The sequence below is a fragment of the Notothenia rossii genome (assembly GCF_949606895.1).
Source record: "Notothenia rossii genome assembly, chromosome: 1".
In the NCBI taxonomy this organism is placed as follows: Eukaryota; Metazoa; Chordata; class Actinopteri; order Perciformes; family Nototheniidae; genus Notothenia; species Notothenia rossii.
The window spans coordinates 83654082-83671909 of record NC_136912.1 but is presented as its reverse complement, the minus strand read 5'-3'; the positions used below and the strand labels follow the sequence as shown (position 1 = coordinate 83671909).

Below are 17828 nucleotides of genomic sequence, written 5' to 3'. Positions count from 1 at the left end.
AATGATGTGATGTGACACTGTGTCCTCAACTGCACCCATGGCATTCCTCAGCTTATCTACTTTATTTGTAAAATAATAATTAAAATGATTTGCAATATCTGCTGCCTTGGTAATGAATTTACCCTCGGTTTATATAAAGGAAAGATGCGTGTTTGAGTTCCTCCCCATTATGTTATTCAATATTTTCCATAATTTCTTTCCATCATTCGTAGAATCACTGATTTCCTGCATGTAGTATTCCCTCTTTCTACATTTATTCAATTTGGTTACCGCATTTCTTAGTTTACAGTAATGTTGTTTGTCACATAGAGAACCTGTTCTGTCTGTAGTTTTTTTAGCATCATCTCGTTGGACCATTTAACTTCTCATCTCGTCATTCAACCAATGTGCACACTTTGACCAGGCAGACCATTTTCTCATAGGAACATGCTGATCGGCAATCCCCATGAAAGACTTCAATGCTTTTTCTGGGTTTTCCTCATGGCAAACATCAAACCTTTGCACATTCTTTACCTCCTCTACAAATTGTTCCTGATTAAACCCCTTATAAGACCTTCTATAATTTATCTTGGAGCCAGCCTTAGGTATTTTGGTCTTGCGTACTATAGCAACTAGGTTATGATCACTAAAGCCAACTGTGAGTGACAACACTTTAGTGCAGTGCTCTGGCCTGTTAGTATAGATGTGGTCAATGCAGGTCGTTGGAATAGCCCCACGTTTATTTGTAGCCCTTCTGGTTGGTGATGTTATTACCTGAGTTATATTACACATTTTGGCAGCTAATGCAATCTTGTTCCACATGGGGCATTGATATTCAGGTCTCCCATGAAATATATTTTGCTATTACACTCAGCTGTATTATCTACCATTTCACAAATACCATCTAGATAGTTTGAATAGGCTACATCAGTGGTTCTCAAACTTTTTCTGTCAGGCCCCCCCTTTGGAGAAAAAAAAAATTTGGGCCCCCCCAACACAAATAGTTCGGCTCAGTGGCGGCCAGAGATTTCTTTTGGGGGTGCTGTGGGGTAGCTTGACGTTTCATAGAGGGTGCTCAAACATTTAGGGTTTCCCATTAATGTACCGGTCGCTACAGTGGAATTTTTTACTGTTACAATGAAGGCTCGATAATCAGCTCACGGCATAGGTGTAAGCAGGGGTAAAGTGCTATTTTTATAGGACCTCACATAGGGGGGTCCGGGGGCAAGCTCCCCCCCGGGAAGATTTATTTTTAAATATTGAAGTTAAATGCATCAATCTGGTGCACTTTGAGAGCACAATTAAGAGATCTATGGATACATTTCTCAACACGTAATAGTACTGTACTGCATCATATTATTTTTGAATCAATAATTTGTCAAATTATGATTTTTTTTTTTTTAACCATTTTTCCTCCTGGTCTCTCGCGCCCCCCCTGGCATGCCTCTGCGCCCCCCACTTTGAGAACCACTGGGCTACATGCACAGTCACTTCCGCATTCTACTCAAAGCGGCCGATTCATTTCCTGTTTGAAAATGACGACCTTCTACACCCGCTACCTACAAGAGCTTCCGAAATTAAAAATGTCAGATGTTCATCGGATTTGCCGGACGACTAAAGCCCCAGCCAGCAAACTCGATAAAGGCTTCAAATTATATGCTGCGTCATATATACACAACTATGAAGGTAAGAAGGTAACTGGAGTAACAGGTGCTAACCAGCTAGCTTATGCTCCAGGTTACGCTAACGTTAGCTGTCAAAGGCTAGGTAACGCCAGAGCCCTATAGTATAACTACTATTATACTACTACTATAGAAGACTACTATAAGGCTCTGGGTAACGCTATGTACTGTTTCCGGTGTTAATTCTTTAAAACATTAGCCATTTTGCTAAAAAATACTATCGTTTAATAGCCTTATAGCCTAGCCAACTAGAGGTTGTCTTGTTGTTAGCCACACTGCATAATGGTATCAGCTTTTGTAAAGCAATGTTGCCATAGATGTTTTGACGTGAGTATAGATCTAATGCTGTTGCTCTGTTTTTCTTCATTCAGAGTCCAATAAAGACAGGCTGACAGGGCAGGTCAGCGTGAGAGCTTTGTGCTACAGGTAGTGCTGTGTACCTGGACTCACATTCAGGTTCAGGTCCGGACTCAAGTCCAGAGGTTCAGGTTCAGGTCCGGACTTATAAGTCCGGACTTGTGTCAAGTTGTGTGAGTAACTAAAGTGAACTTATTGTGAGCTAATTATCAATTGAAAATAAACTCATAATCAACTCAAATTCAAACTCGTCAGGTTTATTGTGCCCCCTTCCAACTTGTGTCTACACCATGTCTTTTCTAGAACTCTACATGTGTTACTAACTACACAACACAACTACATACATAGTGATGTACATACAAGACTCAATATGCAAGAGTACAAGTCTATGTGTTCTTGTTCAAGAACAACAGCATATTGACATTGTCTGGGTGAAGTGTTGCTCTTTCGGCAGACGCTATATCACCATACATACAAAGGAGTTAGCTTAGCTACACTACCAAATATGGCAACCAGCATCCCACGCTGTCAGTGTCCACTATGTCTAAGCCAGCTTCCCTTGACGTCACACAGATCTCGCGAGCAGTTGCGATATTTTGCGAGACTTCGTGAGCTCAGTAATGGCTGCCATATCAGAAGCCAAAACAATGTTTTTCGTCTTTTCTCAGCGCAAATTTCTCGATCTATGGAAGGTTTTAGATGGTTTAGAACACAAAGGAGAATATACGTAAGTACCGGTTCCTGACGTTCCGGTTTTAACCGGACTTAAACCGAAACTTTTTACAAGTCCAGTACCGGTTCGGCGTACCGGTGTTACAGTATAAGTTGAGTCATGACAACTGGCGACATTCTATTATTTTCGTCATAGGAATCCGGGGCGTGTACATTGAGGACCCATTGTTGACTTACCAGGAAAGAAACATCGTTTGTCGTTTACGTTCATCTTTTGCTATATCTGCCTTCCTAAGATCAATTTGCTGCACATTCAGTACTCGTATGTGAGGTTGTGGGTGAGAGTCCGATATCGTGACGCTTACAGGGAGGTATCGAACATTACAAAGTAGGTGACTGTGTGAATGCCTGTTCAAAACATTGCAAACTTCAATAAATCCTTTAAATTATATATTTGTGTCCGACTTTCATTTGTTCATCGTTCTTAATGTGATGTATAGTAGCTTTGATAGCTGTCCATACCTTCAGACAGCCTAAAAGTAAAACACAAGTTGTTTATTCACAGCCCGAACGCTCATCGAGATGACTGGATCAGTCTTGACAACTTGTGATCAGCTCCGATTAAATTGTGATATCAATTCTGTAGCTAACCTCCAGGGAGCACGTTTATTTTATGAAATACCTGTATCCCTCTCATCACAACAAGACTCTACACTGTGCAGGAAAAACAATTACATACATGAAAATAACCTTGATGCACACAAACTAACAGATAAATCATCAGAAGAAGGCAGAGAGGAAGTAAATAACAACAGGAACACGGAAGGCAGACAGAATTGCTTAGACACGGGTGTCACATGAAATTGAAATGTTCTGGAAAGTTCCTTATACAGCTTTAGCCTTTTTTATCTCATGAAGTCCCAAAGTGACACACACTGAACAGTCTGGGGTCATGGTCCTTGTCATTTGCTTTTGTCTTCCCATAACAACATGTCCAAGATGTCCATGTGTCAGGTTAAAACATGTGACAGAACTAGCTAGATTTGGAAAGGTTTTTTGTTGCTAAAGTTAATTTTCAAGCCATTTAAGAATAAAAATGCTTACATGTCATTTGTTAAACATTAAGCTGTCTTCGGCTCTTTTCTGCTGTAACAAATGTAAATGTCCCCTCTGTGGGACGAATAAAGGTATTCTGATTCTGATTACATTTAACCTGTTGTGGAAACATTTCTTGATGAAATTGATATGAAACAAATGCCATAAATATTGCTGTGACACATGGTGTCACATCGGGACTTTAACCCTAAACATTCACAGTAAACCCGGAGTGACATATATGCACAATTAGAAATATGATTATGGTCTGGTCAGTTAATTTAGCTGATTCAATTATATTTAGTTAACATATGCTTTATTCTTCAATTCATAGTATGTTCAAACAAATGCAAACCAAAACATCATCCTTGTTAATTAAGTTATAAATAAGAGTTACTTTACCATTAAAGCCCAGATATTTGACACTAGGGAGGTTACTTGTCAGAAATGTGTCTATTTAGTCTAAATGACGTTCCCCTTAATTTCCCCAAAAGTAGAAATGGGTGTTTTTTAATATGATTTTCTTATGGGTTAAACGTATAGGCTTAAAGGCATAATAGAACTACCGTATTATATGTATTCAGCTTGTGCCCCGCTGGACTTACTTTTCTGTGGTTTACCGTTACTGTGACATATCAGTATAGCCACGGAAGATAGTTTGTGTGTTTAATTTAATTTTAAATTCCCATGCATCAAGGTTATTTTCATGTATGTAATTGTTTTTCCTGCACAGTGTAGAGTCTTGTTGTGATGAAAGGGATACAGGTATTTCATAAAATAAACGTGCTCCCTGGAGGTTAGCTACAGAATTGATATCACAATTTAATCGGAGCTGATCACAAGTTGTCATGACTGATCCAGTCATCTCGATGAGCGTTCGGGCTGTGAATAAACAACTTGTGTTTTACTTTTAGGCTGTCTGAAGGTATGGACAGCTATCAAAGCTACTATACATCACATTAAGAACGATTAACAAATGAAAGTCGGACACAAATATATAATTTAAAGGATTTATTGAAGTTTGCAATGTTTTGAACAGGCATCCACACAGTCACCTACTTTGTAATGTTCGATACCTCCCTGTAAGCGTCACGATATCGGCCTCTCACCCACAACCTCACATACGAGTACTGAATGTGCAGCAAAGTGATCTTAGGAAGGCAGATATAGCAAAAGATGAACGTAAACGACAAACGATGTTTCTTTCCTGGTAAGTCAACAATGGGTCCTCAATGTACACGCCCCGGATTCCTATGACGAAAATAATAGAATGTCGCCAGTTGTCATGACTCAACTTATACTGCAACACCGGTACGCAGCACTAGCTACAGGTCAATGAGGAAGAGCGAGACAGCACACAGTTTGAGTGTAGGCAGGCAGCATTGACACTGTCTTCCTCCCTGTTTATTGAGTTTCAGTTCAGTTAAACATTAGTTTACCTTAAGGGAATCTCAACAGTGTCCTACTTCTCCCTGCTTTATCCCAGCTGATTGGTCAGATATTATTACATTGATTATGGATGTGTAAGTTTGAGGGTTCAAATATATAGTCAAAACTGCTTTAATACAATTTTCAAGGCATCTTAGTTTCCAAAGAAAGTTCATTGTGGTATTGTAGGGTAAGAGGGTAACACTAAGCATTCAGGAATACATGCTTCTTCTAGGATAATGGGTCAGTAAAAATAACCAATAATTCTACTCATAATAACCTCCTGGCTCATTTACCACAAGTGAGGTTACTAATCACTAGTATTTCTTCTCTCTTTTTTAGATAACGCTTCGTGATTCATCACCAGTGGTGCTCACGCACAACCAGTGCTCCTGTGTTGCAGGAACTGTTTCGTGCAATCACACAGTAGCATTGCTGTTCCAAACAGCACACTACACTGAACTGAACATGCCAGTTGTGCCACCTGTGCATGGTAATTTCAATGAGGTTCAAATACTTGTAATCTTTCACAGAGTTTTTGTTTTAAAGTGACTCAACGAACAGTAATTGTGTTTTCCTTAAGGGTGTGAAGCCAGGGCCCATCAACTCCATGGTCTTCACCAAGCCTGTACCAAATAGGATGGTGCAGACTGGAGTAAGGTAATTTTAGCTGGAAAATTGTGTTTCCTGTGTTTTTAAAATTCATAATTCTGGTGCTGTATTCCTAACCTTTTTTGTCACATTAATGTGCTATATTGTCTTTGCCATTCTTTGTAGGAGTGGATTCTACAGAGGCATGGTGGGGCCATTACCAGATCCCTGCCTGTTCAGAGTTACGGAGGCATACTCAGCATTCAGCATTGAAGACAGACGCTTGTCACCACAATGAACATGAGACCTGACAAGCCCCTTGTGGAAAGTGCCTTCGGGATGGTGCAGGAGGGCAGTGTTCTGTCCTATCAGATGCCTGCTTTGACGTCTCGGTACACCACACTTCACACTGAGACACCACCAACACCCCACTTGCCCATAGAGGGGTATGCGATCTTGCCATGTGATTTACTGCTGGTGTGCTCAGAAGAGGAGCAACTACATATGAACAGCTTATCTGTTGATTTGGAAATGTCTCACAAAATTGAGGAGGCTACCCGTGAGCAAAGGTCTAGCTCAGAGTGGCATCTGCTCCGCAAACCCAGGGTTACTGCCTCTAGGTTTAGAGAGATTTGTCACGTCAGAGGTGAGAGCTCTGCTAACTCTCTTGCAGAGCGAATACTCAAAGGTACAAGGCAGACTGCAGAAATTAGGAGAGGTGCAGACATGGAGCCCACAGTTGCAGCTGAATACAGTAGACTGGCAAACGTGAACTACTCCCCTTGTGGCCTTGTCATTCACCCCTCTACGCCCTGGCTTGGTGCCTCCCCTGATGGAGTTGTTTTTGACCCAACAGAATATCCCCAATTTGGCCTTGTTGAATTCAAATGTCCCAATGTCCCAAATTATGTCGACTGCAAATACAGTTGCAAGAAAAAGTATGTGAACCCTTTGGAACTACCTGGATTTCTGCATAAATTGGTCATAAAATGTGTTCTGATCTTCATCTAAGTCACAACAATAGACAAACACAGTCTGCTTAAGCTAAAACCACACAAACAATTATATGTTTTTATGTTTTTATTGAACACACCATGTAAACATTCACAGTGCAGGGTGAACCCTTGGATTGAATAACTGGTTGACCCTCCTTTGGCAGCAATAACCTCAACCAAACGTTTCCTATAGTTGCATATCAGACCTGCACAACGGTCAGGAGGAATTTTGGACCATTCCTCTTTACAAAACTGTTTCAGTTCAGCAATGTTCTTGGGATGTCTGGTGTGAATCGCTCTCTTGAGGTCATGCCACAGCATCTCAATTGGGTTGAGGTCAGGACTCTGACTGGGCCACTCCAGAAGGCCTATTTTCTTCTGTTGAAGCCACTCTGTTGTTGATTTACTTCTGTGCTTTGGGTCGTTGTCCTGTTGCATCACTCATCTTCTGTTGAGCTTCAATTGGTGGACAGATGGCCTTAAGTTCTCCAGCAAAATGTCTTGATAAACTTGAGGATTCAGTTTTCCGTTGATGATGGCAATCTGTCCAGGCCCTGAGGCAGCAAAGCAGCCCCAAACCATGATGCTCCCTCCACCATACTTCACAGTTGGGATGAGGTTTTGATGTTGGTGTGCTGTGCCTTTTTTTCCCCACACATAGCGTTGTGTGTTCCTTCCAAACAACTCAACTTTGGTTTCATCTGTCCACAGAATATTTCCAGGTGCTCTTTTGCAAACTTCAAATGTGCAGATCAGAACACATTTTATGACCAACTTATGCAGAAATCCAGGTAATTCCAAAGGGTTCACGTACTTTTTCTTGCAACTGTATGTGAAGATGGAATGTGGCTCCCCTAAGCTCAAGAAAAGCCATGCCTATTACTGGCAAGATCAGGGTCAACTTCTTGTATCTGGGATGCAGTCGTGTGACTTTTTAGTGTGGGCACAGGAGGACTACCTTGTGCAAAGAATATACACAGATCCAGAAGTGCAAAGAGCAATCAGAGAAAAAGTAGACTTTTTTTTTTTTTTACACATACATGCCGAAGTACCTGTCATTAAAAAATTAGTGGGCACTGTAGCCATTGTTAACTCTGTAAGCAGTTAGCTGCTAGACCCTGGCTCAGCCGTCATTGTTTTTAGGAGGCAATCCCTCAATCATGTGTTCTGAATGACAACAAAATGTGATTTCAATATTTTGTTTTGATATATATTGTTTGTCACATTTCATATATGTAAATAAATATACAATTGTATTTAAAAAGACAATAAAGTGAAGTGATTTTTTTGTAATGAATAGTAAATCATTGCATTTGTAAGAAATCATCAACGCATTGTAATTTGCTATTTATTCAAACAAAACACTAGCGTGTGTCAGGCAACACGGGATTACGGTGTGCTCACCCAGCTTAATCACAGCTACCTGCACACGTGTCATCATCTTGTCTTATTTCACCCATGTCTTGACCAGTGCTTTGTTCTGATAGTTCGACAGCATACATGCTACTGCAAACAGTTGGTTGATGTTGTAGGCATGGGACAGGAGGATGACACCATCAAAAAGTTTGTTCTCTTTTATCCTCCTAATGACACGCTCCACATAAACCCTCAGTCTGGCAATGGCCTGTGTCTCCGTTACCTGATAGGCTGGCATTTGCTTCTGCTTTGACAGAAAAGGTGGGCAGTACACCTGGCATTTGCAGCAATCGCTGATCAGGAAGCCCTTATCTACCATCACGGCCATGTTTTCAGTCAACAACGCAGCTATTCCAGACTGTTTGCAAATCTCCTTGTCGCTGACAGAACCACCATACAGAGAAATCTGGGAAATCTTTGAATGCCTCTGGGAGGTGGGCTTGAACTTCTGCAGGTGTAAGCCAGATGCACTGTGACCCCAATAAAGTTGTAAGAAAACTTGTCCATGTTGCAATGATGCGGCTCACAGTGGACTGGTGTACGTTGAAGCGGTTTGCAAGGTCCCTCTCTTTCAAACCCACCGACAGGAAGCAGAGAAAAAGGAAGAACTCGTCAATTGGCTGAAGCAGCTGTCTCTGGAAGATAAAAACAAAAAAAGGTACTATATTAATGTCATGAGTGTAGCACACCATGGGAAAAACATTAAGTTGTCTTAGTTCTCTGATGTATTCAAAAAGGATTGAGTACATATTGAGTATATATATATATATATATATATATATATATTTATATTGAGTATAGCCTTTTAGCCTACACGAAAGCAATGAAATGTCGGAGAAACATTTTCCCTTCAGTTTGTGTTTAGATTGTGTGTTAAAAGAAACGTAGCCTACCGTTGATGGACGTGCGTGTGTAACCACTTCTTCATTCCTCTTGGCAGCTGATATCGCTCTTGTAACACGAACCATTTTATAAATGGAAGGCTCAATCAAAAACCAGAAGGCCATCAAGTGGTTATAGCTCGGGAATCTGTACACAAAAGACACATGTCAGTCATTAATTGACACAGCAAATACAGTCATGTTAACTGTAACACATGGGCTAATCCTTTCCTCTAGTTTGCTATAATACATTACAATTCAAATAGACTGATTAAGAAGGCACTTGGTGCATGTATAGTAATCTACAGCAGTAAAATGTAACAACTACATTAAAGCAGCAGTAATAATAATCTAAAACATACAGGGAACATTTTACACAGAATGACTACTTTTACTCTTCATTCTTAAGTGTGCAACTGGGGGAAAGGCAGTGGATATTGACATGTACTTTTACTTTGGTAAGGTTTTGAAGATTTCCACTTGTAGTAAAGTATTATCAGTATGTTGTTAGTATTCGTATGTTTTACTCCACCACATTTAGTTAACCTTCATAGTTTCTAGTTACTTTTTATATATGAAAACACATGATTTATGATTCTACATGTTCAGTTCAGGAGTATTTTCAAACCATAGTATTTGTACTTATACTTCAGTTAAGTTGCCTACTTATTCCAACACTGCATGCATATAGTCAGCGGTCAAACGGCAGGTAAACAGCATTCTTTATAAGCTAACCCATCTCAAAAACTTTGATAGAATTTAGCCAAAACATTACCTGGTATAGAATCGGATGTTGTCGTCGGAGCCAGCAAACCGCTGTAAGCCAAACTCTCGCTGGACTCTTAACTCCTGCAGTTGTTTCTGCAGATCCTCCACTGTTTTGGAGTTGTCTTCTGTAGCTTGAGAGGACATGTCCAGTGAAGCTGCTTCAGGGGTTGAGCAGTAATCATGGTCACGGACATCGATGTGCTCTTCCTGCTCCTCCCGAGAGACTGGTTCAGTGGGCCGCTCCCTTCTCTCCCAAACACTAGCCCGCGGTATTTGAGCAGTAAAGTGATTCCACTCAAACAGAGTTGGTACAGCACCTTTCACAAGCCTCCTACGGCCATCAAGAGTTTTTGGCTCTATTAGTTGATCCGTAGCGAAGTGACGACTGCAGACTTTGGAGTGAGAGGAGATTGTAAAGTTATCGCGTCGTATTTTAACTGTCTTCGCAGCACGAGTTCGGTCGGAAAGCCATGGAAACTTAGGACGCCGTTGAATTTAGCTGACGCCGTACAAAGTGGGACACAGCAGTGCTCGGAGTAGTTCTTTACTTGTCTTTGCAAATGTTCCGTTTTGAAAATCTTCCGTCGACTCATATTTAAACCATAGATGTAAACAGTAAAACATTTGTGGACGATCTTAGCTACGCAGACCGGAAGCAAACCGGAAGCAGCCGAGCCGTATTACGGCTAAGGCGGAAGTACGTCTCAGACCCTAGTGCATGTAGCCTATTGGCACTCGGTGGCCTATAACAGCATCCAATTAATGAGTTTTAAATTTGGCAATTGTACTTGTAACCATAAAGCTTCTATTTCATTTTTCATTAGGTCGTATCGTACTTTAGCTGGAATATTATTTTTGTACATAGATCAAAACTCCGCCACCATTCTTATCTCTATCCTTTCTGAACAGATTGTAACCATGCATTGCAACCTCTGAATCATCAACAGATGAGTCCAGGTGTGATTCTGAGATAGCCAGTATGTGTATATTATTTGATTCTACCAAATGGCAGAGTTCATGCACCTTATTCCTCAAGCTACACACATTCAAGTGAGCAAGTAACATTCCCTTCTTTGGCAGATTAACAGAATGTGACATTATTGTCATGTGTTCATAATTAGTTCATATCAGATATACCTTAAAAGTCCAGTGATACAATTAGGTTCTGGAGTGCCTTTTCTTATCAAGCTCCACTTTTGTGGAATCAGCTTCCAGTTTGTGTTCGGGTGGCAGACACCCTATCCGTTTTTAAGAGTGCGCTTAAGACCTTCCTTTTTGATAAAGCTTATAGTTAGGGCTGATTAGATTCAGCCCCTAGTTTTGCTGATATAGGCTTAGTTTGTCGGGGGACATCTTACTTCTTCCTTCTCTCTGTCTATACCTGTGTACTCTCATGTTCCGATTAACCCAGCTTCCCCAAATTTCTTTCTTTTTGGTGTCTATATACGCCGGGAACCGGAGTCATGGATGATCCTGCGGTCCTGTGTCATGGATCGCGAGTCCTGGATCTTGAGTCGTGGCTGCGGTCCTGGATCATAAGTCCTGGATGGATATCCTCATGGATTCATGTTCCTATTATACACACATGCATTTCCAAACATTTGGACTACCTATGTTGCAAATGTATTATCTTTTCAATTTACACACGGCATCTATTGCACGTCTGTCCGTCCTGGGAGAGGGATCCCTCCTCTGTTGCTCTCCCTGAGGTTTCTCCCATTTTTCCCTTTAAACTTTGGGTTTTCTCTGGAAGTTTTTCCTTGTACGATGTGAGGGTCTAAGGACAGAGGGTGTCGTATTGTCATACTGATATTCTGTACAAACTGTGAAGTCCACTGAGACAAATGTAACATTTGTGATATTGGGCTATATAAATAAACATTGATTGATTGATCGATTGATTGATTGAGTGCTGTGGGGGGGGGAAATGACAAATTGAGGCTTAACAATATGAGAAGACTGATCAATACCTCCATAATCTTCAGTGTGGTTAGCTATGAATCTTCCAAAACTTCCAAACACCTTGTCCTGGACATAGTTTCTACAGTATAAACTGTGCAACAGTACAGTAGGCCCACACAAACTGCAGAACACCGGGGCTTTGGGAACACTCAAAATTACTTAAAATGATTGAATTCCCATTTAACCTGTTAAGGGGCTTTTCTCCCCCGTTTCTTTTCTCACGAAACTGCAGGGCTTCTTAAAATGTAATAAATTATTCATGTGTCCTACTCATTTAACGGGAAGAAACTCAACTAACTGATGATATGAACCATGTTTACCGAAACAAAACATAAGTCTCACAAGAAGTGTCTAAATGGGCCCTGAGCGAAAAATGCTAACGCACTCTTGGTATAAATCAATCGATATACTTATCGGATATGCACAAACAATCTTATCTAACAAGTATCATCACTGAGCGATCAGAACTCGCGACAGGGGAAGCAAATACAGACATCACACAACTTTTTTAGGTAGCAAAACACGGAGATATGCTCACCTTTTGCTGTTATTCTGATCAAAAATGAGAAAAACGCGGCTGAAGGTTAATACATAGGTTAATCCAATGTGTCTGTCACTTTGAAAACATTATAGATAATCCATAATTCCATTTTTATGTCAAAAACAGAGTTTTCATATTAGCTGCTTATGATAGCTTCCAGAGTGTATGACAGCTTCCTGTTTTGTCTCCTTGGATACGAGTCCAAACAAACAGTTGGCTTCTGCTGCACTCTCGTCTGGGTGCTTTGCATAGCGCCCAGACGAGAGAGGGTAATGATACACGGGCAAGGCCAGGCAGGACACATGTGACTTATCAGTAATTCTAGACATCGTAACACAATTTTAAACGAGATTTTATTGTAGATTATACATTTTACTGATACCAATTATATAATATTTACCTTGTTTATTAAAAATAAAAATAAAAAATATATTTTTTAAATATATATATTTGTTTTTTTAATGTGCGCCTATGGGCCGGCCGCCACTGGTGTATTTCCTAAAAGTGATACTTTCAAAGCCACAGAGAAATTCATTGCTGATGTTGCACCTTACGGTAAAATCAAATGTATAAGGTCTGATAACGGTACAGAATTCACCAGGACAAACTTTCAATCGCTTCTTAGTGCTGCATTTGATACTATCGACCATGATATCCTATTGCAAAGACTAGAGCACTTAGTTGGCATACAGGGAACTGCTTTAGGCTGGTTTAGGTCCTATCTATCTGAACGCTCTCAGTTTGTACGTGTCAACGATGAATCTTCCATGCAAACCAAAGTTAGCCATGGAGTGCCACAGGGCTCAGTGCTTGGACCTATTTTGTTCACCCTATATATGCTTCCGTTAGGCAATATTATAAGGAATCATTCTGTAAACTTTCATTGTTATGCGGATGATACTCAACTATATTTATCAATCAAGCCTGATGAAATTAATCATCTAAATAAAATTCAAGACTGCCTCAAGTACTTAAAAACGTGGATGACCTTACATTTTTTGATGTTAAACACGACCAAAACTGAAGTTATTGTACTTGGCCCGAAGAATCTACGAAACAAATTATCTAAAGATATATTAACTATGGACGGCATTAATTTGGCCTCCAGTGAGACTGTAAGGAATCTTGGTGTTATATTTGATCAGGATTTATCCTTTAACACCCACATAAAATCAATTTCAAGGACCGCCTACTTCCATCTACGTAACATTGCAAAAATCAGGCATATCTTGCCTCAAAACGATGCAGAGAAACTAGTCCATGCATTTGTTACTTCAAGGCTGGATTATTGTAACTCCTTATTATCAGGGTGTACCAAGAAGTCAGTCAAGTCGCTTCAGCTGATTCAAAATGCTGCAGCTCGTGTACTAACCAGAGTTAGGAAAAGGGACCACATTACTCCTGTTCTGGCTGCCTTACACTGGCTCCCTATAGAACACAGGATAGAATTTTAAATTCTTCTTCTCGCCTACAAAGCCCTTAATTGGCAGGCGCCATCTTACCTTAAAGAACTCATTATACCCTATTGTCCGACTAGGGTTATTGCGTTCCAAGAATGCAGGGTTGTTGGTTGTTCCTAGAGTCTCTAAAAGTACAATGGGAGCCAGAGCCTTTTCTTATCAAGCTCCACTTTTGTGGAATCAGCTTCCAGTTTGTGTTCGGACGGCAGACACCCTATCCATTTTTAAGAGTGCGCTTAAGACCTTCCTTTTTGATAAAGCTTATAGTTAGGGCTGATTAGATTCAGCCCCTAGTTTTGCTGATATAGGCTTAGTTTGTCGGGGGACATCTTACTTCTTCCTTCTCTCTGTCTATACCTGTGTACTCTCATGTTCCGATTAATCCAGCTTCCCCAAATTTATTTCTTTTTGGTGTCTATATACGCCGGGTTCCGGAGTCATGGATGATCCTGCGGTCCTGTGTCCTGGATCGCGAGCCCTGGATCTTGAGTCGTGGCTGTGGTCCTGGATAATAAGTCCTGGATGGATATCCTCGTGGATTCATCTTCCTATTATACACACATGCATTTCCAAACATTTGGACTACCTATGTTGCAAATGTATTATCTTTTCAATTTACACACGGCATCTATTGCACGTCTGTCCGTCCTGGGAGAGGGATCCCTCCTCTGTTGCTCTCCCTGAGGTTTCTCCCATTTTTCCCTTTAAACTGTGGGGTTTTCTCTGGAAGTTTTTCCTTGTACGATGTGAGGGTCTAAGGACAGAGGGTGTCGTATTGTCATACTGATATTCTGTACAAACTGTGAAGTCCACTGAGACAAATGTAACATTTGTGATATTGGGCTATATAAATAAACATTGATTGATTGATTGATACAACATGCAATACGACATGAAACTTCAGCACCTTACTCACCCCATCAAAATGGGACAGCTGAGAGAAACTGGAGAACACTTTTTGAAATGGCAAGATGCATGCTTCTTGAGAGCAATTTACCAAAGAAGCTATGGACTTAGGCCGTCATGACTGCAGCTGTAATACGTAAAAGATGTTACAACAGACATGTAGGACAGACGCCTTATTATATGCTGACAGGACGTAAGCCTAACCTTTCGAAAATGAATGTATTTGGATCTGTATGCTATGCATACAAGCAGGAAAAGAAAAAGTTAGACTCGAGGTGTGAGAAGGGTATTTTTGTAGGGTATGATAAAAACAGCCCAGCATACCTAGTCTACAACCCAGACACAGGTAGTGTTCGAAAACACAGGCAAGTGAAGCTTGTCACAAAAAGTGTAGTCGAGCGACATACACAGACTGATTTTGAGGCAAGTGATGACGATTTTTATGAGAAAAGGTTTGTATCCACCAAGCCAGAAACCCAGGGGACTGACTTGTGTCCAAAAGAGACACAGGAGGCTCGAACTGAGACAGATGACAAACACTCAGACAGGAAAGGGAGCAGAAGGTCAAAATAGAAGCTATCCCCAAAGAGAAAGGAAGAGACCTCAGTATTCAGAGGACTAAGAATGTAAAGTGTGACGACCAGAAGTATGTAAATATTGAGTACTGCTACAGAGTAATGTGTAATGTACCAAACACCTTTCAAGAGGCCATTAATTCAGCAGAGTTGAAACTCTGGACTGATGCTATGCAGGAGGAAATGAATTCTTGTAGGAAAATGACACATTCACATTGACCACACTGCCAGAGGGCAAAAATGCAGTGGGGGGTAGATGGGTCTATGCAATCAAAGAAAAAACAGAAAAGACTGAGATATACAGTGTTCTTACACCTTTTCCAAATTCAAGCACTTTTCAAGCATTTTCAAGGTGCATTTTCCAGCTTTTCAAGCATCTTACAGCTGTTGTAAATTACATATTTATATACACATGCTCAAATGATTATTTCCCTACCTCACATTGAATCAGATGTTCTTTATGCTATAAACAACCAAATGTGTGTTTCGTGATAGCCTTCTACACGAGGATGGAAAATTAAAGAAAACAAAACAAAGTTTAATATTTCAAAATGAGTGACCCATCTGTACGTACTGTAGACTGGGCATCCCATATAACCTGGCTGAGCCAATGTAAAACAATCAGCCAAATAACTTTTTAATACATTATTGATTACTATTTTTGAGGTACTTTTAGGTTGGCAGTAAACATAAGTCAGAGGTACATGGTGTACTTTTACTCCACTACATGTATTTAATACCTTTAGTTACTTTACAGATCTGGATTAATTAAGTGAAATCTAATCAAGTGTTAAATCAGACTTTAGTTCCACCTGGAGTAAATTCACAAGCTACCCTGCAGTATACAAAGTCATTCAAACTAAGCTGCACCTTTACCAGCTTTGAGAACACTTTCATGATCAATCATTATAAAACATATCATATATATTATTCTGAAATGGACCAATCTGCACAACGAATACTTTTACTGTCGCTACTTTCACTATATTTCGATGAGAATACTTTTTGTACTTTTACTTGAGGAACATTTTGAATGCAGGACTTTTACTGTAACAGAGTATTCCTACACTCTGGTACTTCTACTTTTACTAAGTACAAGATCTGAGTACTTCTACTTTTACTCAAGTGCAAGATCTGAGTGTACTTCTACTACTCAAGTACGAATCTGAGTACTTATTCCACCTCTGGTAGTATATTAGCCTGAATTGTAGCCACAAAATGAAGCAGAGCTGCATAAAAAGACTCACATGGTAACGAGTGGAAAATAATATTTACAAATTTGTACAATGATTTGTAGGTAATTTTAACTACTCAAGACACCTGACTTATACATCTTCAAAGGAAGACTGTGTTCATTCTACAATTACATGGGATTAAAGCAAAATGTAGTTTTGCTTGTATAATACTTCAATTTTATATAAAAGACAGTTTGTTTTCATCTGTTTTCAAATAAACAAAGTATTGGCTTTCAGAATATTAAACTTGTTTCGGCAAATTCAGATGATAAATACAACTTTGAAGCTTGTAACGGCACAATTACAAGCAGAGAACAGACTAATGTAACATCACAGCAAGCATAACACCAGCCGGTGTTTCTTGTAAGTGTTTCCCCGGTACACAAACGCAAATATACACAAACACACTCGCGAGCTTCCCTCAGACCAGTAATACAAACGAAAATGTGTCTTCGGGTCAATGTGACTGATTTCGATAGAGCAAGTCACATTTGGTTTAGGCACGAGACATACTACCAGTAGAAGTTTAGGCACGAAACATACTACCAGTAGAAATACATTGCTTTCAAAATCGCTCTGTGTCAAATCAATAGATTATATTTCGTGGCTATAACACGAAATGCCGTGAGTGCTTCATCCTCTGAACACCACAGGATGGCGACTGTAACGCACATATTAACATAGGTACGCTCCTCTGAAATGATTGTCCCATGCAATTATTATTATCCCTCATCATCGAACTCGCTATTCAGCTTGCTAACGTTAGCTTAAACAAACGTAACATGCAACGTTAGCCTAATCTAAAATGCTCTACTGCGGCGTACCTTTCATGTGGCTCCTCAGTGCAGACTCTCGCATCGTTATTTTTGCAAACTTTGCAGGAGGCTACTCGTGGGCTTGACCCTCGTCTTAGCCATGGCTTGTATTTGTCTTCTGATAGCCAACGCTCGTTGAAACTGCAACCTCCTGGCACACTGTCATCTATCACTCTCATCAGAATGCCCAGGTCACACGTAACTAAAACGCTTGCAGGTCACGCTCATAGCGCGGGAAGGCCGCATCGTAGCTGTTTTATGTAGAAGCGAAGCAATTTTGTTCTTTTAATCTAAAAAGCGAACTATTCAGTCAGACAGCAATTTATTGTAAAAGTAAAGCATTTACATTTTCAAGCACTTTATCTCAATTTCAAGCACCATTCCCAAAATTCAAGCACTTTCCCAACCTTGAAAACACCACGTCAAATTTCAAGCATTTTCAAGGATTTCAAGCACCCATACGAACCCTG

The 17828-nt window shown here is 40.2% G+C and overlaps 1 protein-coding gene and 1 long non-coding RNA gene across 2 annotated transcripts in view; one reads left to right on the top strand and one right to left on the bottom strand.

The window, feature by feature from the left end:
- Positions 1–17511, bottom strand: part of LOC307030029 (vitellogenin-1-like) — a 33838-nt gene extending 16327 nt beyond the window's left edge. Inside the window, exon 1 of the mRNA XM_079666264.1 lies at positions 17368–17511. Within this exon, the coding sequence (XP_079522390.1) occupies positions 17368–17401 (34 nt within the window). The 5' untranslated portion in view covers positions 17402–17511. The remainder of the gene's footprint in view (positions 1–17367) is intronic.
- On the top strand, positions 4836–8082 carry LOC307038859. Its single transcript, XR_013808098.1, has 3 exons — positions 4836–5706; positions 5797–5873; positions 5991–8082. It is a non-coding gene; the product is annotated as an uncharacterized lncRNA (long non-coding RNA).
- Positions 17512–17828: the final 317 nt, after the last annotated feature.